Here is a 27,217-nt window from a genome sequence, read left to right as displayed (position 1 = left end):
ACTGGACCCAAACAGCTGAGGTGCTGATCAGAGGAATGATTTCAGTGAGCCCAGACTCCCGCATCTTCCCATACATCTTCCCATAAATTCCTTCACTTGAGATATCTAGCTTTCTTTTATTAATGGTGATCTTTTGACATTAAGACTACCTGCCCTTTGCTGCAAACTCCTATATATCCTGGGGGCTCCCTGCACACCCCCATCACCTCCTCAGAGCAGTTCTCTCAGGGTTACTTGAAATGCTGCCTCCTAGGTTTCCAAGTCCTCAAAATTTTTAGTTGACACTTACTATCCATAAATAGTTTTCTGAATAGTGCTTTCCTATCTATACAAGCTACAGAGGTTAAAACAGAGGACAGAGATAAATTAAAGATTCCTAAGAGTTTCTTAGGCAACACCCTTAGACTGTAAATAAAGTAGATACTCATTTCAAGGTGGCATAATGGCCATGCAACCATGGAGAAAATGTATAGAAAAAATGCTCATGACGGACCTTATACACAAATTAAATAACAACAACTACACGAAGGAAATCAGACTCACGTGAGAGGAATAGCGTTTGTTTTTGACTGTCTTCTGCTTTTCAGGGCCCGAAGTCTATCACCTTGTGTCACTCCATTGATTTCGTCGTCATCACTGTACTGTGTAAGTAGAGAAACACTGAGCTAATGACTTAAGCTGTCCTTATTAATGCAGTGAAGCACAGCAGCTATATTTATCCATACAGATCATACACAGATACATACAAATATATTCATACTTCAACTTTCTGATGAACTTTAAAATATCTTGCTGCTTTCAAAATAAAGCTATAGGACATCTGAAAGCTGACTTTCACAAAGAACCCAATAGCACTCTTATTATAAAACATTTTGACAGTGAAGAGGCATAATGGGTTTTCAACATTGAAAACGCTTTCTTTAAATTTTGCAATCTACTTACCACTACAAAACTTATTTAGTACTGCTGCCCCCTAAACTATTGGTTCTTTAAGGTTCCCCATTTGCGAACAAGTGGTCTCCTAAATCAGCTATCATGAAATGGCAAAAAACAGGGAGAGGGGGTATCACTAGGTCCATATAGAGTTTACTTTACATACCTCTTTTATCCCAGTGCCTTGTGAGTAAACAAAACATAAACTTATAGTTTTAAGGACACATAACTTTAACTATTTTGACTAAAAAGTTCCTAGACAGGGCAATAAGTATAAAAAATAGGTGACGATAATCCCTCAGAATGTGCTTTATTTATCTACAATTTTCTCCATGCCCTAAAAGCTTCTCAACAGCACTTAAAGCAATGACAACAGCACGATGGGGGTGGTTCGATTACCAGTTCAGGTTCTTGCTTGTCTTGATTCTCGACCCCATTGATTGAAATGTCATCCACAGCCAAAAGGAGTTTTGAGACAGCCGCCCTGTGTTTTCCATTCTCCTGACCCCTCAACTTTTGACGAAAATAGTCACCTTCTATCCAGAGGCTTGCCTGTTTCCTACAGCATTTAAGTAACAATATCAAAATACAGCCTTCCAGAAAGAAACACACCAACAACTTTCTCCTACTGCTGTTACCAGGGACTAAGAAAAATTCTAATTCCCACCACCTTCCAGACCCATGAATTCCTGAGGAATTACTGATAGTGTAGTTCGTAAAGAATCCATCTGCAATGCAGGAGACCCTGATTTGATTCCTGGGTTGGGAAGATCCACTGGAGATGGGACAGGCTACGCACTCTAGAATTCATGGGCTTCCCTTGTGGCTCGGTAAAGAAACCACCTGCAATGCAGAAGACCCGAGTTCAATCCCTGGGTTGGGAAGATCCCCTTGGAGAAGGGAAGGGCTACCCACTCCAGTATTCTGGCTTGGAGAATTACATGGACTGTATAGTCCATGGGGTCACAAAGAGTCAGACATGATTGAGTGACTTTCACTTTCACTTCCATCCACTTACATCATCAAAAATTGTTGCTGTGGTCCAATCACCGAGCCAGGTCTGCAGATTCTGACCCAAGCAATGGTCTCGGTTGCTGTCATCCTGTAATGCTTCATGATGTAGCAGGCTATCAAAGTGCCTGTCCGTCCAAGGCCAGCTTAGAAAAGAAACAAACCAATGAGACCTGGTCTCATCTTCTCTAGAATTTTGTTGGGCAGGTAGAATTTTTTTAAAAGCTTCCCAGGATTCTGCTCCCTTCAACAGTGCTTCTCATGTTTTCATGTACAGTACAACCAAGGAGAGAGCTTTAATTGTTATGTGATGCAGCCTAGAACAGAGATTCCTAAAATCGCCCACGACTCTATGTTTAACCAAGACTGAAATCCACTTTCTAAGAGATAATTTTCAGTAACAGTGTTTTTTTAAACTCTGGGTTTTCAGTTAATAATACCATCATCTTTGTAAAAATATAAGCTTAAAATCTTGTACTTTCTCCCTCATCCAACATTTTTTTTCTACTCCACTTTTATACATATTTGCACATGGACTCCCCCACCACCCCACTCTATTCCTGTTGTCCTTCTTTACTCTCATCTAGACTAGTATCATTACCTCCTGTGATGATTAATTCTAAGTGTCAATCTGGCAGGTGTAGCTGGATGAGATTGGCAGACTCTGAGTGAGCTGACTGCCCTCCATACTGTGGGTAGGCCTCATCCAATCAGTTGCAAGTCTGAAAAGAACAAAACATCCACCTCCCAAAGCAGAGACATTGCCCACAAAGGTGTGTATAGTCAAAGCTATGGTTTTTCCAGTGGTCATGTATGGATGTGAGAGTTGGACTATAAAAAAGGTCGAGTGCCAAAGAATTGATGCTTTTGAACTTTGCTGTTGGAGAAGACTCTTGAGAGTCCCTTGGACTGCGAGGAGATCAAACCAGTCAACCCTAAAGGAGATCAGTCCTGAATGTTCATTGGAAGGACTGATGCTGAAGCTGAAGCCCCAATACTTTGGCCAGTTGATGTGAAGAGCTGACTCACAGGAAAAGACCCTGATGCTGGGAAAGACTGAAGGCAGAAGAAGAAGGGGGCAACAGAGGATGAAATGGTTAAATGGCATCACTAATTCAAAGGACATGAGCTGGAGCAAACTCCGGGAGATGGTGAAGGACAGGGAGGCCTGGCGTGCTGCAGTCCATGGGGTTGCAAAGACTCGGACATGACTGAGCCACTGAACAACAACAAAGTTAGAGGGAATTTTCTACCAGACAGGCTTTGGACGTCAACTGCACCACTGGCTCTCCTGGGTCTCCAGTCTGCCAGTCCACACTGCAGCTCTTATACTCACCAGCCTATATATTCCCATAAGCCACCTCCTTATAATAAATCTCCTTCTCTATATGTACATATCCTCCTAGCTCTATTTCTCTGGGAAACTCAAACTAACACAGATTTTGGTACTGTGAAGTGGCATACTACTCAAACACTATGTAAAAATGTAGAAGTGACTTTGGCATTGGGACTGTAAAGACCAGGAGAGTTTTAAGGCACATAATAGAAACAACCTAGACTGCCTTGAAGAGACTATTGGTAGGAGGAAAATGGACATTAATGGAGATTCCAGTGCAGACTCATGTGGAAACGGAAAGAAAGGCAATCCTTATTAGAAAGTGGCCAAAAAAACCCAGAAACCACCTGGCTGAATTGTGTTCTAATGCTTTGTGGGAAACAGAACTTCTGAGTGACGCCCTTGGGCATTTAACACAGTAGATTTAAATTCATAAGCAAAGTGCTGAAGGTCCAGCCTGGTTTCTCCTGACTGACATGAAGAGAGAGAGATGAATCGAAGAAGTAATTGTTAAGCAAAAAGGAATGAGAGACTAAACATTTAGAAAACTCTAGGCCTAGTCAATCTGAAAAAAGAGAGAAACTGTACTCTGGATACCAAGCAAATAAATTTCATAACAATATTACCCATGGATTTAATCATGGGTAATTAAAAGCTGTCTCAGCAGAAGCCAAAAACACTTATAGGATTACAGTAGAAGACACACTGCCAGTTTGGACTAAAGGGGAGGATGAAATAGGGCTAAACAGGATGAAATAAAAGAAGGCCTTTTTTTTTTTAGGTTTCAGGGATTCCATAGGACTAGACAACAGAAGTAACTGGTTGCAAATAAGGCCCATCCTTCAAGAGAAGGTTAGTATGACTCTAAAGGGTGATGCAGAGGTCAGCCTGGCTGCCAACACAACCACAGGCCCAGAGGTCAAGGCTGTCTACTCCTAGGTTTCATAGGGCAGGGCCTCCTGCATAGTTTCAGCAGGGCAGGCTGCCCCTGCCCACAGCCACAGGGGCAGGGCCGCCACCTTGGGCCTGAGGGGATGGTACTGTCATCCCAGTGGAACTGTTGAACAGAGAAAGGAGCTAAAGAGCCTAAAGATCCAAAGGCATTTGCTTTGCTAGGATCTGAACTTGCCTGGGACCTGTCACTACTTTCCGATTTCTCTCATTGGAATAGGAATATCTATTCTATGCCCATTACGTTATTTTACTTTATAAGTACATAACTCGTCTGGTTTCAGAGGCTCACAGAGAGGAATTTGCCTCAGGATAAATCATACCTGAAGTGTCAATCATGATTCAGGAGATATTTAGATGAGACTTTACATGTGGAATTGATACTGTAATGGGTTAAGACTTCGGGGACTGTTGGGAAAGAGTGAATGCATTTTACCTTAAATGAATACTGAGTGCCCAGAGAATAGAATGTTTTAAGACTAAACTGTGCCTCCCCAAATCCAGATGTTGAAGTCCTTAACTCCCAGTGAGACTGTTTCCAGAAAAGGGGCCTTTGCAGAGGAAATTAAGGTTAACTAAGGTCATGGAGTGAGAGGGGCACCTAATCCAACAGGACTTGTATCCTTTCTCATGAGAGAGGAGGAGATACCAGGACTGACTATATGAAGAGGACAAAGAAAAGGCAGCTGGCTATAAGCCAGGAAGAAAGGCCTCATCAGAAATCAGCACCTTCATCTTCAACTTCTAGCCTCTAAAACTGTGAGAAAGTAAGTCTCATGCTCTACTGACTGAGCTAGTCAGGCAACTCTCAAATTATAAGAAAATAAATTTTTTGTTGTTTAGTAATCTGTTATAGTACTTGGAGCAAATCAATACACTGCCCAATGAATCTTACTTTTCCCTTGATAATCCAACCTTCACACCATCATCAGTTTTCTTCACCAAAGATCTTATCCTATCAAATCCTCTTCAGATTTTTAACTGGTCAGCAGTGAACTTCAGAGTTTCCCAACCTCAGCACTATTGACATTTGGGGTGAGATAATTCTTTATTGTGGTGGTTATCCTGTGTATTTCAGCTGAAAATCACCTCAACTGCTTATTATAATTGGAAAAAATGAAATAACTAAAGTTGAATTTTGTTTTATTGTTTAGATTCTGGCAAAATATGCCTAATATAAACTTTACCATTTGAACAGATTTTTGTTTATGAATCATTTTCCTGATTTCAATTACTTCTCTATGATTCTGTTTAGCTCACTGAGGTTTCTTTTGGGGTAGGTGATATGAAAACTTATTGCTATCATGATTTCACCATCAAAACTTATGATCTTGATCTTTCCTTTTAGCCTTTTGTATAACACCAAAAGAGAGACACTAGCTACTTTGACAACCTTAAGGCCCATTTCAGGAATGTCACCAACAGCATGACCTTTGCAACCAAATCCAGCAACCAGAACTTCATCATTTTCCTCAGAAACATTCAAACAACAGAGGCTGTGATTCTTTTGTCATTCTTGATTTGCTAAACCTGATACACTTCCTGATGGCAGAATTTGGCTTCAACCCCTACTTCTTCGTCACAATGCCCTTTGCATGAGAAGTGCCTCCAAAAGGACTGGCCTTCGGTCCTAATAGGCTTTCTTGGACTGTGTATCATGCCACTTGTGATGGCTATGGAGCTTCCCAGCAACATGAAGACTGCAACACGTGTCCATCCTGCCGGCACCACAGACCTAAGCAAAAGAGCTCATGGAGCATTTTTAAGATAGCCATTTAAAATTTTTTTAATCCAAAGATCTATGTCTCTTTGGGGTCAGTTTCTGGTGGTCATTTTAACCATTTTAAAATGCAGAGACAGCATCATTAACAAATTAACACTGCTGTGCAATCACTACTACTATGTCCCAAGTGTACTTGAGACAAACTATATTCTGGTGGTTCGTGGGCAAAGAGTTCTGTATAAGTCCGTTAGATATAGATGGTTTGTTGTGCTGTTCAAGTCCTCTATTTCCTTATCTTCTGACTGTCCCAACCACTGCTGAAGATGGGATATTTAAATTTCCAACTATTATAGTACAACTGTTTTCTCCTTCAAGTCTGTCAATTTTTCCCTCTTGTATTTTGAACATCTGTTATTAGGCATGTAAAAAAGTTTATAATTGTTAAATATATATATATATGTATATATATTCTTGCTCTATTGAAACCTTTGTTAATATATAACGTTCTAGTCTCTTGTAATCTTTCTTGCTTTAAAGTCTATTTTGTCTGACAATCACCTCTCTTTTTTGGTTACAATCTACATGAAATTTTTCATCCTTTCACATTAAACCTCTTTGTGTCTTTGAATCTAAACTTAGTATCTTTTAGATAGATATAGCTAGATTATTTTTTTAAGCCATTCTTCCAATTTCTGCCTTTTGATTGGAGCGTTTACAACCAAAGTTACAATATTAATAGCCTTTATAACTGTTCACGTACTTACTTTCACAGAGATTTTAATTTCTTTATACAGCACTGAGTGACTGTTTAGAGTCCTTTCATTCAACCTTTACCATTTCCTGCAAGGCAAGCCTAGTGGCAGCAAATTCCTTCAGCTTTTAGTGATCTAGGGATATCTTAATTTCTCCATCATTTTTGAAGGACAGTTGTGACAGACATAAGATTTATGGTTGACACTCTTTTTCCTTCAGCACTTTAAACATAGCAACCTACTGTCCTCTGGCCTTCAAAGTCTCTGATGAGAAATACACTGATAATCTTACTGGGATCCCTTGTATGTCATAAGTTGATTCTCTTCTGTTACTTTCAGGGTTCTCTTTGTCTCTGGCTTTAGATTAATTGACTGACTAACTGCATCTTGATGTAGGTCTGAGTTTTTCATGCTTGGAGTTTGTTGGGCTCTGTGATATTTACATTCATGTCTTTAATCACATTTGGGAAGTTCCCAGCCATTAATTCTTCAAATAATCTCCCTGTTTCTTTCTCTTGTCCCTTTGGCATTCCCAAAATCTATACACTGGCTTACTTCATGGTGTCTCAAAGTTCCCTTAGGCTTGGTTCCCATTTCAGTCTTTTTTTTTTTGTTCCTCAGACCTGATCATTTCAATTATTCTATCTTTAAGTTTGCTGATTCTTCCTTCTGCCTGCTTGTGAATTCCTTTTTCCTTTTAATGCTTTGTCTCTCCTGTTGATAGTTTGATTCATACATTGTTTTCTTGACTTTGTGCACATTTTCTTTTAGCTCTTTGAGCACCTTTAAGACAGCTGTTTTAGGAGTTCTCTGGCAGTCCACTGGTTAAGACTCCATGCCTCCACTGCAGGGGGTACAGGTTCAGTCCCTGATCAGGGATACTCCCATGCCATGTGGCTACAACAACAACAAAATACAGTTGTTTTAACACCTTTGTCTAATAAGTTCACCCTCTGGTCTTTCTTTGGGACAGTGTCCGTTGATTCATTTTTTTCCCTTTGAATGAGCTATCCTATCATGTTTCTTGGCAGTCCTTGAGATTTTTTGGTGAAAACTGAATTTTCAGTGAAAACTGAAAATTTGAATCTGATAATGTGGGAACTCCAGTAATTAGACTTCTTATATGCTCCAGGGTTTGCTGTTTAGTTTTTCTTTTCCCCAATGTTGGATTTTTCTTAATAAAAATATATTCCTTGTCTTCTTAGTTGAAAAACCAAAGAAGAAAAGTTTAACAAATCCTAGTATATCCACACACTCGTTCAATAAATACTTATTAAGTACCAGGCACTGTTCTAGTTATTGAAAATCTAGCAACTTGTTAGAAAACAAAGTCCAAAAGATAAGCTCCTAGAGTTTGCTCTGCTCATGGACATATGCCAGAACATACCAAAGTAGGCACCGAATAGACATTTAATGAATAAATGAATGTGACAAGGCTTTGTAGGGTTACCCATGAATACAACTTAATTTATTATACTTTCCATATGAAATCAGGGATTTAAAAGCATTCTTTGGGACTTCCCTGGTTGTCCAGTAGTTAAGAATCCACTTTCCCATGCAGGGTATGTGGGTTTGATCCCTGGTTGGAGAGCTAAGATCCCACATATCACAGGGCAACTAAGCCCGCAAGCCACAACTACTGGGCCTGTGAGCTCCATAGCCTGCACATCACAACTAGAGAGCCCACACACAACTAGAGAACCCACATGCCACAACTGGAGAGAAGCCTGCACGCTGCAACAAAGACTGAGAGCAGCCAAAATAAATAAATAAAGGCATTCTTTACATGTACAGCTTTCTTATGCCAATACTGCAATAAAGTAGTTTTAAGAAAAAAAGCAAAACACAAAAGGAAAAAAAGCATTCTTTAAAAGAAAGGCATCTTCATGTGTCCTTGCATATAATCTAAATGAGTATGGTGTGTTTACACACACACACACACACACACACACACACACACACACACACACACACATGTCCACCACTCTTTAAACAACACTAAAAACATACCTTTACAGTGTACTGCAATGGCACCCTCTGCATTTTCACAAATATCCAGAAATTCTTTAACGATGGCATCAGTAGGGGTGCTGCCATCCGCAAAGAAAAGATCATAGTGATCGAAACCGGCATTTGTAAAGCGTTTGGCATCATACATCTTTTTATTCAGACGAATAACTGTAGTAACGTTGTGATTCTTAAAATATGGAATATAAGCCTCAGGAGAATGCTGATGGTAACCTACATAAAGAAATTCACCAGATGTTGTAAAATGCAGAAAGGAAACAATGGATAACAGTATCACTTGTAACTGCATGGAAACAGTATCTGGACTGGGGATTGAATACCAATTTGATTATAACTATGAAAAAAATAAATTTAAAAATTAAAATCCAGGTAGAATGATGAGATAAAATGTTCAAGAGTACACTTAATTAAGAGAGCAGAGTTTTGGATTCTTTTAAAAGAAAATACCGGATGGATACTTTTAATAACAAAACTATACTGGACTCATTTTCGCATACCACTTTCAAGTCTGGTTCTTGAATGAGGTCCACAGAAGGCAAGAAATCGGTCTGGTATTATCCAATTTAAATCTCCATTTTCTGCTTTCTGCAAGGGGAAGATCAGCACAATTCATTTTTATATTTAATCTCCTCTCCATGTCCCTTTCAATAGTGAGTATCTTAAGGACTTCAAATCCATTTCCTTTAGCACAAAAGCTGTTTACAAATGACCATGAGACAGGAAACTAAAATTTATCCTGCTATGAATACTCCCAGGGAATACAGTCAGCCCTCAATATCTGTGGGTTTTGCATCTGTGGATTTGGAAGGCTGACTATGAGACTTGAACATCTGTGGATTCTGATACCAACAGTGAGTCCTGGGACCAATCGCCCATGGATACCAAGAGACAACTATAGTTAGTTAACTTCTGGTCCTAATTAACTTTCACTTAACAGCATTTTTTTTTCCTACAATAGTCAGCCTCTGGAAAATACAGCTGACTGCTGCTGCTATCCAGACTATGCCTAAATACTTTATTTTATCCAAGTAAATTCTTATGTAATTGCTAATCAGTGAAAAAACCAAATTTTCTATCATGAGGGATATGGAAACATCCCTGTTTTCCTGAGTTACTAATTGGCTTCCAATGTGAGTAATCTTGACTTCTTAAATACAGGGGAAAAAAAATCAATTTAGGGTCCTGGTTTCTCAAATATTTACTTTTTATTTCTACAGAGGCACCTTTCCATTGTTTTGCTGCCTATTTATTTAGAGAAATCAATGAAAACTTTTTACTAAAAGTCACCAGAAAACTTAAAATCACAAGAATACGGGGATCACATCTAAACTGACATTTAAAACACTTTACTTCCTGTTATCAAGTCTTTTGGATTGAATCACACAATTATTCTAAGATAAAGTTCAACTTTAATAACAATAGAGATGGCTATAAAAAGACTTAGGCAGAAAGTAGGAGACAGTTGATAGTGGGGAAGGAGAGAACATAAATACAAGTTCAATCAGTTTTGCAATTGGAATATGTTTTCCTCTACCTAAGAATAGGCAAGAAAAAAATCAAGAGTTGCCTTAAAATCTACAGGTCAGGCAAGTAACCCAAAACTGATTTACCTGACTTATTTATAAGTTAAGGGAACTGATGAGCCCATACTCATTTCAGGCTAAAAGATGTAAGTAAGAATGAGGACAAGCATTGCCAGATGTTCTGACTTTGAAGTAAAATCAGAGTTTTAAAATGAGAAATATGACTAGATTTCATTGAATCACAGGCATCATATACTGTAAGATGCATCCTGAATTCAGAAAAGTTAAAACAGGAAAAAATGGGCATCATGGAATCAATGAAAACCACCAATTCAAAATTTCTAAATAGAGGGACTAAGGGCTTCCCTGGCGGCTCAGCTGGTGAAGAATCAGCCTGCAATGAAGGAGACCGGGGTTTGATCCCTGGGTTGGGAAGATCTCTTGAAGAAGGGAATGGCTACCCACTCCAGTGGCCTGGAGAACTCCACGGACTCACAGAGTTGGACGTGATTGAGCTACTTTCACTTTCACAGAGACTAAACAAAACTACCATTATGGTCTGTAGCTACTTAACAGTTCCCCGTGTCTCAATGCAATTTCTAAGTAAATGACATTTGTTGGTGACCCTACTACTCTACACCTCATGCTCCAATTTCTGCGTTGGTGAGAGGGAAGCTAATTAGCACTTATAATTACTCCTTAGTGAAAAACAAGTAACAGTGAGGGAACACTAACTGGTGTTTTTCTTCGTTTTGCTTATCTAAAAAGAGAAAGTATATTTTATTTTATGTGTTTAATTTTGATAAAGTGAAAGTCGCTCAACTTTCATAAGGGGAAGTACAAAAAATGGTGTTAATAATTCAACTACATTCAGTAATTAAGATGGTAAATGTATATTGTACTTTATAAACGTATAGCTATTACGGAGAAGTAAAGGCAGAGTTGGCCTAATGAATCACACAATATGCTTTTACATCTTTGGTACATCACAATAATGATCAGCAGTACCTATTAACCCAATTCATCAAAAAAATAGTTCAATTATACCTAGGAGTTTAAAATAATAGCTACTTTAGAAATTGTGAAAGAACAGTTATCTGAGTTTTTAAGATGCTGCTGAATAGAGTGTTGTCTGTGGAATCACTCCATTATTAGTGAGACTGTCTGCTCAAGATAACTATAGCAGGATAGAAAAAAAAACAAAAAAACAAACCAAGATTCCACAAGTATTCTTGGCTGAAAAAGACATTTAGCGTAACATCTTACTCATTATCTACTCGGAGGGTAGAATGGGAGAACCAAATTACTCATTCTTTAAAAAAAATACACTACCGCAAAAAACCATAAAGGGTATCTGTGGTTTTGCCTGTTTCTCTCCTCTCTGTGTACCACCCTTCTTTTTGGTCTGTATGATTTGATAGGGCTGACCCAATTTCAGCTCCTGGGATGACCAAAGTATTCTGCACCCACTCATCTACTACCCTCACCAAAATCACAGCTTGGTTCAGGGGCAGAGACATGATCTCTGCCAAGCCAATGAGAGGAACCGGTGAATCTTCTGCTGGAGCTATGAACATTCTTTTCCAGTACGCTAAGTAAACCAAAAGGGTAAATCAAAGCTGATGGCAGCCATCTTTATCCAACAGACATTATATTTAGGTAACTTTTGTTCCTAATAACTTTCATTTAATAGCCTTTTTTTGGCAGGGGCGGGTGGGGGCTGACAATAGTCAGCCTTTGAAAAATAGAGCTGACTGCTGCTGCTATTCAAACTATACCTAAGTAATTCAGTTATTTTACCCAGGAAAATTCTTATATAGTTGCTGCTTATAAATAAGAACTGGGGAGAACTGGCCTTGAAACAAAACTGGTTTCAGCTCAATTTCTGGTAAGTGTTTGTATACCTGAATCTGGTATGCATGAAGTTACACTTGCTCCTGGACATTTTGTTTATGTAAACAAATAAATTTCCCCACTTTATTTAAGCCATTTGTGTTTACTTTTTGTAATTTGCTTCCAAAAATGACTTAACTTCATATAAACAAAAGGTTCTGACAAAAATATGTGTTTTCCAGAGGTAATTAGATGTATACTGGCTATTCATTTAATCAGATCCTATGCTAAGGATTTCATAAACATTATCTCATTTAATTCATTCTATAAAAGTCATCAATACTTACAAAAAATTTTTAACTAAAAATTAAAAATGCCGAGGAGCACACTTACTCCAAAAGGATGTAACAAGTGCAAAAAATCAATAAGAACTAGGACTGCAGAAACAGAAGTAAGAGAAAGATGACTTTAACTCTATATACATCTAAATTGTTCAATTTTTTTTTCAAAAATTAAGAATATTACTTCTGGAAGTAAAACATATATATAAAAAGAGTTAAAAACAATATCCTTGAAAACTTACTTCATAGTATTCATATTCATCCAGGTTAAATGAGTTGAAATTAAAGAAGCCATACTGCATTGCCTAAAATCCAAAGGGAAATTTTTTAAGAATAAAGATGCAAATAAGGAAATAATTTTCAACCCAAATTCTTAATAGTAAGTATCAGAAGGTACCCTCGAAAAGCACTGTATTTAGATTATGTTCCATGGAACAGCTTTCAAAAGAGGTGGACTATGTCTTTTAATGCGTCCATCATCAGAAAAATCAGTTACAACAATATATATTTTAATGAAGAGTATCTTTTTCATTTTCCTTCATTAATCATCCTATCCATGCAAGATATAAATTATCAAGCCTTGAAAGTAATCCTACTAGTTTATTAGATGAACACCATTCAGGCTTCAAATATAATGCATAACCCAATGGTTGCTAAACAAATAATAACAAAGGGAAGAAACCATGGGTTAGTTTATATCAAACAAATATCACACTTTATACATATCTTCACTTTCAAATTCTTCTGAACAGTCTTGAATTAAAAGATCAGTATCTCCTATACTAAAGGCAGCCCTGAGACAAACACTAAAATTCAAATTTTTTGAGGGGAAAAAATTTTTTCAATAAGGAAAAAAAACATGAATTTTCCTTTCTGTAGCCTCACTCTGAGTTGCAGTAAAAAGACTATGCTAAGCAAAGTAAGCAGAGTAACTATATTCTGAGACAAGGACAATCTGGTGGCCTGACAACCATTCTCCCTGCTTACTAAGACAGACAGTACATAAGTAACAATTCTTGCTCAAGAAGTTATTCTCGGTTGAAAAGGGGTGATTCTGCAAAACCAGTCTGCAAAATATAAACTACTGAAATATGATGAGAAATAAGGTTACAAAACCAAACAACAACAAAAATTATATTTTATAAAATATAGTTGCTTAAATCCTAATTCCAAGACCAAATCTAAGATGAATTTTATTTCTTTTGAATTTGAAACAATATATATCATATTTGGACTAGAGCTGTTCCTAACAGAATGATACAATAAAAAGTTATCAGTCTGCAGGGGATTTCTAGTCTTTGAATTTCATAAGGAGATCTTATTATAGTATTTTTTTTAAAAGTAGCACTAAAATCAAGATATAATTATTATATTTATAAATATTTCAAACAATAATATTCAAAATCAGTCACAAATAAAAATCTTTAAATGGAAAAATCAGAAGCTGTTGTCTCAAAAAAATTAAAATGCAGTATGAAAAAAAGCAATCTTTGATCTATAGTTACAGCTGATTAAACTTTGTATATAGTATCTGATTTTAAAAAAACACAAAGCCAATGTTATAGTATATCATCACCAAAGCCCTCATAAATGTTTCTTCTTCTTTTTTTTTTCCAAATATATAAGGTTGTAGGACTGCAGAGAAGGGAGTCCTAGGATCCTAGGATCAAGGACAAGTATGCCTACCTGCATTAGCAACTTCCTAGGGTCCAACTGGCAAGGACTGTTAACTATAACTGGGAGGGGTCATTTATACCTACGGTCCCTCCATCTCCTGATGGCATCCTCTGCCCATTAAGTGCCTAAATTGAGGCCTCATGGAACTATCTCAGAGTGTGTGGCAACCTCCATCAGCCCCTTACACCACAGTCGCTCGACTCAAATCCCCAAAATTAAGGTCCATCCTCACTGCCTTATTACAGGACAAAACGTATACTAATTAACCTCTGAATATGTATCCTAACTAGGTCTCTTAACTTAACCCATAAAATTTCAGTCAAAATTCTCAGAAAGCTACCATGTTTCATCATACAAGACAGTAAACTTGGGTTCCTTCCCCCTCTGAAAATACAAGTCACACAAAGCTTTAGAGGTTGCTGAAAGTTTATTTGATCCAAGGGCTACTGATTAACAATTCTAGTTTCCTGCACTGTCCTGATATTCAAAAACTACACTGGAGGGAGAGAGTGTTTTAACCAGGGTCCACTGCATCACCTGATTCCAGAGGACCCTATTCATTTAGAATGTGATAGAAGTTATCCCCTGAAGTCAAAGAGAGCAAGTAGCCCTCATTATAAAACACAGGAGTTATTTTTAAATAGCTTTGAGAAAGCAGTAATGACCCACTTAGTTTTTTATATAAAACCTAGTAACAAACTAATGGGATATTCAAATACTTCTGTTGAACTAGAAATTAAATTCTTGAAGATTGAACAACAAAGTGTTTAACAGTGTGTTACAGAAATATCTGCTGTAAACAGAATTGGTGGCAATCAGACTCATAAAATACATAAAGAGAATTTAGAAACCAGTAATCTATTTACTTTTTGTTTTTCTTTGACATCACAACACATTCAAAATCAATTCTGAATTTAGAACCTAATTACATAACTGTTTCTTAACGTCCCCTGTGTTCAAGTGGCTTTTCCCCCAACTCACACAGAGAAGCACTCAGATTCAGAATAATCTGTTTTCTAGTTTAGTGTCATTCTAATGTTGGCAGGGAAATGGGACACCTCTGACATCATACACATCTTAGAAGGTCTTTGGAGAAGGCCTCTCTTCCTTGCTCTGTATTTAAGTTCTCCAGCACAACACTAGGCTCATCCTATAAGTCACTTACCTTCTTCACTGCATAAAAACAGTCAAGAAGTGTGATGAAGAAATTGCAACTTCCATAGGCAGCATCTCTGAAATTCCAAAAGTATTGAAATACACAGCTCAGTTAACTTAATTTTCTGTTGTACACTTATCTCAAGACAAAGCTGATTGAAAATCAAACACATATTCAGTCTCAAAAGGAAAAAAAGAATTCTTGCCTTTTGGTTTTTAAATAAAGGATAAGTCACTGTGACACATTGTACATTCTACCTATTATACATTCATTGTACATTCTACCTATTCCAGTAGATACTGTTTTATAGATGTGGATCAATAATGACCACATTCTAAATTTCAAATGATCTCTCTAGACTGTTCTTGGCTTTAATAGTTCACCTTCAAAAGTTCCTTTTTGAGTTCAACTTCTCCATAGTATGTACTCCTCCTCTCAAAAAGATAAGACATTTGAATTTGTTCTTCAAATACCATGTCAAATTGTTAGCAGGAAAGACTGCTTTTTGATTCTGTACGTACATGTTGTATGTGTATCTACACCCACGTAGCAAAAAAATTTGGAGATCAAGATAGTATTTGAAATAACAGGTGCAAGCTAAAGAGTATTTTGCTTCTCTCATTATGCTTTTATGACTTTTAACAATTTAACTGGATAATTTTTTTCAGGTTCTTAAAGGACAAGAGTACCAATAAAACCACAGAAACTAATGAGTCAACTACTATTACTAGAGTCACTCTACACTTGGGAAAAGTGCTTAAACGGTTAGGTAGACAGCCCCACTCAATACTATACCAATACCTGTCAGTAATCTCACACAAGATGAGTGACACAAGTCTCAGCCTCAGTTAAGGCTTTGTCCAGAAAAATAAGGTACTCCTCCATTCCCACCTGCTTCTCCCTTTTGTCTCCCTTGAGTCATTGCATTACAAAGTAAAAATTTTAAGAATTAAGCAAGATAAAAATTAATTATGATCATTCTAGGCATGCCAAACAACTATGCCTAATCGGAGTGGTATCATTTGGTTCTTATGTGGAACCAGGTTGCTATTGGAGCTATAATGAATTGCCTGCCTTGGTTGGGTTTTCGCACAGTAATTTACTTAGCTGAAAAATCAAACTGTACATTTAAAATGTTTAATTTTTGTACAAACTTTAAGAATATAGACTATTATACTAACATTAAAGAAAAGGGTATCCTTTTTAGCTAAGACAGCTTTAGACATCACTGTCTGAATTTGTTAGAATTATTGCAATACATGTTAGCCTTCTTGAGGACTGGACACGAGTATGTACAACATGCCATTTGTGCTCTATAAGCTTCTGAGTTTAAAAGCTGATCTTCCAGAAGCTAGAAAAGGTTTCAGTGTGACCAAGAAAATGATCTTTACCAATAGCTTACTGGTAACCTTCAGGAAGGAGAAAAACAGAATGACCTGCAGCTTAGTTCTCAGGGTGTGATACCTCGGCAAGCAGCAGCAACATCAGCCTCACTTGTTAGAAATTTAGTTCTCAACCTCTACCCCAGACCTGTGAGTCAGAGTTCTAGGGGTGAGGCTGGGTTCTCCAGGAGTTTAAGAACCACTGACTTACATGAGCACACATAATGTTCTGTACAAATAACTGTTTTATGGAATAAGGAATGTTTTTAAGATAGAGAAGCTAAGGTAGGAAAGTGAAGTTTAGTCTAAATCAAAATCTAAATTATCAGTAGAAAGACAATGAACTCTCAGATCACATCCCAATGTTTTTCACCATTTCTCTTCAGTTAGCTATGATTGTTAACTTACTGATAATTCTTTTCCAATCAAGTTACAGGCATGTTGATTCAGTTTTTGTGAAATCTGAGTGTTTATTCAACGCATAATTGTGAATAACCTCCTGAGGGCCAAGTCCTGCTCTAATCGAGCTTTGATCTGAGCTTGAATAAAGTTCTGCCATATTATCGGAATAGACAAGGCTCTTTCTTTATTCACCCATGTTTATTTCATTAACACTTCCAACTTTAAACACACCCACATCTCCTTCCTCCCACCCAAGCAATTAGACTTCTTCAAAATGGCATAATAGCAGCTATCAATCTGGATATAAGCCTTTGTGGGGTGAAAGCTTGTCATAGAACATTTAACAAACTTGGAAAAGCAGATGAGAATCAATAAAGGATACTGCTTAGAAACAGCAAAATGATGTCTAATACTAGTTTAAAAAGATAACAATTTTCATATGCAGATTATACTCATAGCAGTCAAAAACTGCAAATAAACGAAGTATCCATCAAAAGGAAAATGGACAAATAAAACGTGGTACATTCAGAGAAAGGAAGGCTACAAAAGCAGTAAAAATAGGACAACCACTAACCTGCCACCACAAGGATAAACCTCACAGACAATATATATTTTAAAAACTAGATCCCAGTTCTCCAAAAATGTATACTCCATAATTTCATTTACACAAAGTTCAAAAATAAGAAACACTTTTGGAAAGGGGATAATAAAAGGGAATCTTTATGGGGATTGACAATCTGTCAGTCTCGTCTGTGTCTTGAAAGGATGGTACCTACATATACAAATATATAAGTTTACTGTGCTGTACATATAAGAGTCACGGAGTTTTTAATTGTGTTTAAGTTAAACATGGATTTAAAAGGGAAAAAAACATGAATGTTTAACAAACGTTAGCTAGGGCTCAGGCACCAAGAGTTTCATATGCAGGATGTTACTTAATCCTCATACTTCATTAGGATGATATTACTATCATTCCCATTTATAGACTAAGAAACCAAGCCTTGTATTTGTGCAGAACCACAGAGATATTAGTTGCAGAACTGAGACTCAAACTCTCATCTGTCTGAGGTCAACAGCCAAGCTATTGGCAGCTCTGCAATATTACCTCTCAAGAAAATAAAGAACAGAGACAAAAAAAAAGTCAATTAAGAAGCAAGGAGTATTATAGGTAATACCAAAGAGGAGATGCCCATGCTCTTCATAACTATGATCAAAGGTTTTAAAAAAACATTGAACTTTATTTTATACTGTTTTTTAATTTAGACAGGCAGAAAAACATCTAATATAATTCATTAAGAGATTATATACATATGTATATATACATTTTAAAATTCAGTGGTTGAAGAATTATGTGTAAGTTAAGTTAAATCTAATTAAATATCGCTATGGAGCATAAAAGAAGTAATTAACTATGAATGAATGTTATTCTCACAGTTCCCTGTTAGCAACACTTTGTTAATGGCTGTAGTTGTTCTGTGCTCTTGCAACGGCAAAGATAAAAGACTATACTATAATTTTTGTCAAAATATTATCCAGTTCTATTCACTCTGATTTGCTTACTTTCAATTAGTAAGTTCTTTAGAACAGTAAAATGTGGTGAGGCACAGATTTTTAAATCTGTCAAAGGATGATACTTTTGTGAAATACAGTAATATTGTACTATTACATACCAATGATTATGCAATCATCTTATTTTTTTAAATAAAACTGAATTATTAGAAAAATGAAAGTGAAAAACACATAAATACAAGCCTAAATTCTCCTACTATTAGATTCCACAGACATAGACATACTCTATTAAAAACGTCTGTAAAATCTTACTCTCTATCCCTGTACTCAACACAAGCTGGTAACAAAAAGTTCACAGACCACATCTGGAGAAACAATGTTTTAGATAAATCCAAAGTATGATATCTATGAATGAAGAGATTAAAATTTCACAAACCTGAACTGATTTTGGCGAAGTTCTGTTTTTTAGAGAATTACTGATCTTTGTTCCTGGAACCAGAAGCAACTAACTACATTTCTTAATGCCAAACTTTAATAATTTTAAACACAGGTACAGCAGTAAACAACATTTATTCTATTTTGACCCCTGTATTTAAATTAATGTAAAACTTCCCTTACATCAATAATGTTTCATGGATCCTTACTTAAATTATGGGAAATGTGTAAGCTTATTCCTGTTTTAGGATCTTGTCTTATAAACTTTAAGAATGGCACAATAAAGGATTACTATTTTAAAGAAAAGTTCTGTACAACAAAATTATCACTATATCAATATATCTATGATTCAGGAACCAGAATCACTTCTTCTGAAGGAGGTACATGGTTGCTGTTATAAGTTGAGAAGAAATATGAGCACTCTTCAGCTTAGAAAATAACCTTCATCCCTTCCTACTCATCTCAAAGAATACTTAAGATGATGCACAAGCTAAGAAGAAAGGCAGTGATGCTGGGTCCAAAGCAATTCTTCTATTGGCTAAATCACTAACATACATATAGCCTTTAGTGCAATACACAACTGAACTCTGCAGACTATCCTAACAAAAATCTCTAATTCATGGAATAAATCCATAGATAGTCCTACAGAGTTATTTAAGGAGACAGATTCTGCCTAAGGTTTGGGACACTCATTCCCAGACTTGTCCACAATTAAGTCAGGTTCATAATCTTACCCTTTAAAGGCAAGCCCACACCTTCAAAATTAGGCATTTGAGGTATACACAGCAATCCTGAAACTATTAACTAATTTGCAGGTGGAAGAATGATGCAATATTTGAAATTCTCAATACTTTATGCAAAAAATAAAATTATTTCACACATTACTATACATTAAGCACAAGTATTTAATTATAGAGCTAAGTCACGCATTTTGAAACACAAGTAGAAAAACTTTTGGAACTTCCTTTGATTTAAAGGGAAAAACACAAGTTTTTTTCTCTTTTTTTTCCTCAAAATATCTTCAACACAATCATCTGGTAACTCTGAGATAAGGATGAGGATGTCATTAACTTACATAAAAACATTACTTATCTATTACCTTTATGACACAGGTGTTTTGGTTTAAGTAGCAGTACTATATTAACAACCTCACCCTATTTCTGCTTGCTGTGTCCCAAGAAAAGGAGGGTTCATTTCTGCCCAGAAATAACTTCCAATTATTGAGAAAACTTATTTCTTAACTCCTCAAGGCCAAAATGTCTCAGTACTGGAAAATGGTAGTTTTGAAGACTGTACCTCCAAGATTCTCATCTGATTACAAAGCACAAATTTTCATCAGTGGGAGTGGTTCTGATTTCTCATGTAGAAGCAATTTACCACCACCACCACAGACATCTGGCAATGTCTGGAGACATTTTTGGTTTTCACAATTAATTTTCTGGGGGTGAAGGCATTCCTGACATCTAGTGGTTTAACAGTGATGCTCTTAAACATCCTACAGTACATACAACAATCCCCCCCACCCCAACAAAATGTCAATAGCGTCACTGATGAGTAACCTAGATCTATGGTGTTATTTGAACCCACCCCAAAATGATTATCAGGTTTTCTTTCTTCAGAAACAACCATACCACAGTATTTCTGGCAAGGGCCTGATTAAATGAATCTACCATAATGTTCTTATATTTACCTGAAAGGAATATAGGCTGCGTCTCCAAACATTAATATTCTATATGCTTCTTCTGGAGTTTTCCCCAAATATATAACCTACATTTGAAGAGAGAGGAAAAAGGCAATTTACTTCTAAATAAAGATATAGCACTGTCACTGAGAAGTAAGTCTTGTACAGTTTTTAGCCAATCAGCTGAGCCTGGTTCTCTAGCTTTCCCAAGGATCCTACGGGTCACTCAGGATTCTCTCAGTGAATTTCCTCTTGTTTAAATCTGCTGGCATAGCTGGTTTCTGTTGCTTGCAATAAGACCCCTGACCAACAACTTTTTACAACCTTTTGTGGTGAAAAGTATAGCATTAAAATTTTTTTTTCATTAATCTTTTTTGGCTGTGCTGGGTCTTCAGTGCTATGCTCGGGCTTTTTTCTAGTTGTGAAGATTGGGGCTACTCTCCAGTTGCAGTGTTCGGGCTTCTTATTGCGGTGACCTCTCTTATTGTGGAGCACGGGCTCCAGGGTGCGTGGGCTTCAGTATTTGTGGCATGTAGACACAGTATTTGTGGCTCCCGGGCCCCAGAGCACAGGCTCAATAGTTGTGGCATACAGGTTTACTTGCTCCGAGGCATTTGGGATCTTCCTGGATCAAGGATCGAACCCGTGTCTCCTGCATTGGCAAGTGGATTCTTTACCACTGAGCCATCAAGGAAACCCAGAAGTAGCATTTTAAGAACAGATTTTCTAAATCAAAATGTTAGACTAAGCACGCGTTTTTACCTCACCTCCCTTCTAAAACACTGAAGTGATAGTAAAGAAGTATGTGAGAGATGGCAATAGAGAAAGGACTGGGACGCGGATGAGAGGAACATAAAAGCAGATCAAAGATGCTGATTAACTCCATCCATTTAGATTTAACAACTTACGACACTGTACAGGTTTCCTATAAAACTTCATTTGTTTGCTATTGTCATTTGCTTCTTTTATTTTCAGAACTATGTCATGCTTCAATTTTCAACTGGTAGAATACTTCAAGTAGATTCTTTAGCATTTGAGGTCCACGGTTGGTGGACCTCTTTGCATTTCTAAAGTATCTCGTTTTCTGCCCTGACATTCATGGACCCTATATATATATGATTTCAGGTCTGCAGTCCTCTTCTCTCAGTTTATAGCTGTTGCTCCATGGTTTTCTCATTTCCAGTATCGCAGTATTTCACTAGTATTTCACTAGTCTCATTCTCTCCTCCTCCTCCTCACTTGCTCCACTGATATTAAATAAGACACATCACAGCCCCAGTTAAACTTGCCTAGGACTTCTGACCCTCATTCTATCCAAAGGCACGTCTTTTTCCAACTCAGAATCTTCCAGCAGGGCATTTTCCACCCATATGGAGAGACAAGGGGTGAGACAGCCATAAGCATCAGATGCAGCACACATATTATCGCCTAAATTCAATTCAATTCTAAAGCTTACTCCGGGATAAAATACACTTTGAGTTTTGACTAGTAAAAATAAATCACAAAAAAATTTAATTACAAATTTTTAAAATCTCCATTACTTAGACTTATATAAATGAGCTGTTTCTTCTACCAAATTGTGAACATTCTGAAGTAAGAACCCAAATCTTATGTTATACCGTAACTCCACAAGCATAAATCATGTATGGACTCTTGATTTGAGGCTTAATTCGCTGAACTTAAATCTACTTATAATAGTTAGGAAACTTTAAAATAATTGATAAAATACATTGGTATAGATATAAAAACATCACTGGATTAAGAAAAATTATAAAAATAAGAAATCCAGCAAGAATCTCTGAAACTTAGAGAAGGATATATCTTAAAACTAGTCAGGTTCCAGATGGCATTTTATCAATTTTAAGACTCATAAATGGAAATGTCTACCCTGTTTCTAAAAATGATTTTACCCCATTTACTCTAAAAATAATACAGAACTATGATCAACTATACAGAATCTTCTAACACATATTTATCTATAGCAGCATATAAACCCACAAAGAACAATCAATCCCAAAAACAAAGGAATGCTTTCTTATCAAGTTTCAGACAAATCTTCAAGAACAGCAATAATGACTCATAGAAGGTTGTAAACTACCATGAATTAATTAATTAAAATCATCTATAATCACACTCAACATTATATTTACCTAATACATTACTTTAAGAAAAAAAGTCTTATAAATTTTTTTGGGGGGGTCAGTGAGGGTAAGAATAAGATTTGATTCACTTATGTATTTGCATACATATACATTTCTAACACAACCTTCTCTCAAATTATATAAAATTTTCCTTAAGCATCAGTTAAAGATAATTCCTCCAACTCAAGACTATAGTTCCCTGGTTTCTTTAGTTACTAAAATTGCAATGGTATTATTTCCTTCTAACTTTCAAAACAAAAACAGCCTCTAATACCTTAAATAACTGAATACAAGTTCAGTTCAAAGAACCCAAAAACAATGTAACATTTTTTCCTATGGAAATGAAAAACGTGAATTCCTAGTGATGAATTTTTTAAACACGGACTTTAGGTACAATGAGATAAGCTGAATGAAATTTACAGATTCACAGTAAGTTTGTTATATAATGCTATCATCTGAATGTCTGTGTCCTATCTAAAATTCATGTTTAAAACCTAAATTCCCCAAAGTGATAGTAGTATTAATAGCAGATGTGGCCTTTGAGATAGCCATGAGTGAAGCCCTGAAGAATGGGGTTAGTGTCTTTATTTATAAAAGGGACTTCAGAGAGATCTTTAGGCCTTTCCACCATGTGACAGCCCTCACTGCACTATGCTGTCAGCCCCATCTTGGACTCTCAGCCTCCAAAACTATAAAAAAAAAAAAAAAAAAAAACTTCTGTGATTTATAAGCCTACCCAGCCTCTGGTATTTTGTTATAGCAGCCCCAGAGGACTAAACATGTAACAATCAAAGAATTGTTTTCTAACAATATATAATTCTTAATTCTATACCCACTTCCCTAGTCAAAAGCCCTTCCCAAATAAAATTATCATTAATTTGTTCTGGAGAAGAATCCTTAAAATGGCTCCTATATTAACCTAAATTCTCAAATTAGTAAACTCTAAATCAATCCAATTTTATGACACATCACTGTATTCCCAGCAATTTGGAAGCTATATGCTTATCAAATTCTTTTGGTGTGTTTTCATGAGAAGCGATATATATAGAATGGTCACTCTAACTGCACACTGCTATCCCAAAATAGAAAACACCGAGATATTAAACAACTGTAACAGCTAACTTCCAAGACAGCCCCGACAATATTCATCTCCTGATATTTTCACCCTTAATGAACAGGTCACCACTCTGTAAACAGTACTGGCTCCCCTGGTGGCTCAGATGGATTTAATGGTAGAATGTGACTTCTGAGCCTAGATCATAAATATATTGTGGCTTTTCCCGGGCTTTCTTTAGGACTCCTCACTCGAAGTAAATCAAGTTGTTATCTGTGAGGGCAGCCCACACAGCAAGGAATTGAGGACCTTTGCCAACAACCCGTGCTAGCTGCCAGGCATGTAAACCGGGTTATCTAAGCAGTGGACCCTCTAACTCCAGTCATGCCTTCAGATAACTGCAGCCCAGCTGAATCCAGAAGCAGACACACCTAAGTTAGCCACTTTCAAATACATTCCCCACAGGAACCGTTAGAGAGAATATTAAGTGTTGGCATAGTCTGTACGGTACCAAGAGATAATACAGTAAGTAATGCAATAAACTATTACCAACTGATCATTTCAGTTTGTTGAAAGTGGCTAAATTTTTTTTTTAATATGGCAAGTACAGAGATGTAATGGTAAGGAAGCCCCATGGCATAGGAAACATAAGTAAGGAGAACCTGCCGTCTCTCTCCAGGGTAAGCAATGTCTCTGAAGGAGCAAAAGGCTATCTCACTGGAAAAATAAAATATTGGGGTAGAAAATACTTAGGAAGTCAGTAGTGCTTTTCACGATACATGAAAAGCATGGTTTTGTATACTGTGGAGGGTTTTTTTTTGTTTTTTTGGTTTATATTTTGCTGAACAATACTGTAGCCATTTCTAGGACTTCCACTGCCCCCATTTAAACAATCACCATCTACTTAAACCAGCCTCTGTGAAAACTTCTGATTTTGGATTGCTGATCTATGTTTCAATACTGGGAGAGGCTCAAGTAGCAATGGATAAATTAGGGGACTGAAACAAAAAGATCACAACTTGATCATTTATAGTTTTAATTCTGACAGTTCAGGTCTCAAATAATAAAGCACAGTTGTTTAGACAGGTACTTCTCATTTCTATTCTTCTACAGAACATTTTGAAGTTTAATCTATATGGAAGCCTTTGGCAGAGTTTAAAAAACCAAGTCATCTGAGTTAATCACAACAAAGGGTATTTAAATTCCAACAACAAATGTGTCAGCCCAATAAACCAGTAAACTATTCAATTATTTCTCATGGAGAAATGTCACAACGTTTCTTGTATTTAATTATTTTCACATCAGCCAGATGACACAGTCATTCCAATGCCAAGAACTTGATTGATCTTTTTAAAAAAAAAATCAGTATCCAGATTAACATACAATTTTCATAAATCAATGCAAACTGGAAACAGGTTTAAAGATTCCTGCTGAATAAAAAAGGTGAACAAGGAAAAGATTATCTGCAATAAGCAAATTATGTGATTTTAAAAAGTAAATAAGAGAAAATCACTGTCACAGTTCCTGCACAAATACTAGTTAAAAAAAAAAATTCCAAATCACTCTAAAAAGAAAAACAAAATCAGATGGCCTTACATGTCAATAGTTTTAACCTCTCAAATTACTCTTATTTGTATGTACAGTAGGTTGGTATAATGATGTTCAATATAGACAAAAGGAAACTGGAACTTTGGCATAGCAAACACATCTCTACCGTGGCCAGACAACTAATAAATGTGTAGGAATTTACCTTGGCTATAAGGGTAAATGGATATATTCTATGTGAACAGCAGGGACTTTTTTCGAGACAAAGCAAAAATCCTGAATTTTTAAAATAAAAACACCTAATTTTTAAACATCAGCAAAAACAAAGTACTAATTATAAATACTCTGTGGGTTACCTAAAGCTGGCAAACTATAGCTTTTTAACCTCTGGTGTTAATTGCTCACCCTGGATCATACTCTTAATCCTTATTTATAGATAAGAAACTGTGTAAAACAAGTACTAAAACAAGAATGGGGTCCAAAATTCCACAGAAGCCTCACAGATTTGCAAACATCATAAATGCTAGCCCCTAGCAAGTCTCACGGAGGGCGGAGATATCAATTAGGCTCAGCAAGGTGAAAAGGGAAGTAAAGTTGTGATGAACGATGGTGACAGCAGCCAGCTTCCTCCACCCGTGCGATGCTGGCTCCCTTCTGCGGCTCTGGCGCACCTCACACTACCTGCTGCCTGGCTGCTATTTACCTCTGCCTGGCCGCTGTTGGCCCTGCCTTTCACAGATACCCAGGAAGGGTGTCTGCCCAGAGACAGGTGTTGACGGACACTTCAGCAGACCCACCTGCTTCTGTCTTCCAGTCTCTGTCACTCTGTCTAGACTGCTGTTCGTTGAGCTGGATTCACACACACTGCTTCCAGAAACTCTCCCCTCAGCTCGCCTTATCTTAAATTCTCATCTAATCCCTTCACCTTGCAGCCACCTTAACCCAGCATTGAGTTTCTGAGTCCAAAATAATTAAATCATTAAGAAAAAATGGATGACAGGTTCAAAAGATCATCATTAAATAACAAATGAAGCCCTGAGCACTTATTACAACTGTTGAAGCAATCTCAAATTCAATGAAATTTAGGATTCTCCTCACAGATGGCTGAATTAATATATTCCTAGAATTTCATTAGTATCACAATTTTTGGTATAAATGTTTACAAGTAAACCATTCTGAAGGCTATAAAAATTGCTTAAAACAAAAATATAATAATAGAGAGTGACATTTTGAACAGGGAATCTGTATGTTATCATAATTAGCTCCACAAAGTAGTCTATTAAACATTACAAGAGGGCAAACTGGCAAATTATGTACCAACAGTTTGCTTGTGTCATTTATTTTACACTCAGGATGCTTTAACCACAGAAAATGTTAGAAACAATGGTTAATTTCCCAGGCAAGTTCTCAAAAGTCTATTTAAAAAAAAAAATCTAAAGTGGAAAGAGCTAAGTACTGTATATGTGCAGGAAAATATAAATATTGAGACAGTAAGATATAACCAAAGCTGATAACCAGTAAAATACAATGGTATCATTTTTGTTTTTTAATATAAAAAGCAGATTTAAGGTGTAATAATGGCAGGCAGAACAACAACAAAAAAATTACATTTAGTAAATGCTTAATTTGTGCCAAATAGTCTACCAGACTGAAATTAAAAGCTAGCTCAATTTGAACCTAAATCCTTCAGCTTCTGAAATGAAATCTCTAAACCCTTTACAATGGCCTCTTCCAAACAGCTGTTTGCAACTAGAAATTAACGTTTATTCCAACTAGTGTAATAACATACCACCATTATTATAAA

At 36.6% G+C, this 27,217-nt stretch overlaps 1 protein-coding gene across 18 annotated transcripts in view; it reads right to left on the bottom strand.

The window, feature by feature from the left end:
- Positions 1–27,217, bottom strand: part of CDC14B (cell division cycle 14B) — a 130,056-nt gene that overhangs the window by 25,363 nt on the left and 77,476 nt on the right. For all 18 annotated transcript variants that reach the window (XM_070459483.1, XM_020898940.2, XM_070459484.1 and 15 more), the window contains 8 exons: positions 20,683–20,759; positions 15,274–15,340; positions 12,674–12,736; positions 9,232–9,319; positions 8,717–8,947; positions 1,952–2,090; positions 1,333–1,492; positions 544–641 (listed from right to left, as the gene is read on the bottom strand). In XM_070459483.1, coding sequence (XP_070315584.1) covers positions 544–641; positions 1,333–1,492; positions 1,952–2,090; positions 8,717–8,947; positions 9,232–9,319; positions 12,674–12,736; positions 15,274–15,340; positions 20,683–20,759 — 923 coding nt within the window. The remainder of the gene's footprint in view (positions 1–543; positions 642–1,332; positions 1,493–1,951; positions 2,091–8,716; positions 8,948–9,231; positions 9,320–12,673; positions 12,737–15,273; positions 15,341–20,682; positions 20,760–27,217) is intronic.

The sequence above is a fragment of the Odocoileus virginianus genome, chromosome 31 (genome assembly GCF_023699985.2).
Source record: "Odocoileus virginianus isolate 20LAN1187 ecotype Illinois chromosome 31, Ovbor_1.2, whole genome shotgun sequence".
Classification (NCBI taxonomy): domain Eukaryota; kingdom Metazoa; phylum Chordata; class Mammalia; order Artiodactyla; family Cervidae; genus Odocoileus; species Odocoileus virginianus.
This window is presented reverse-complemented; position numbering and strand designations above follow the sequence as displayed.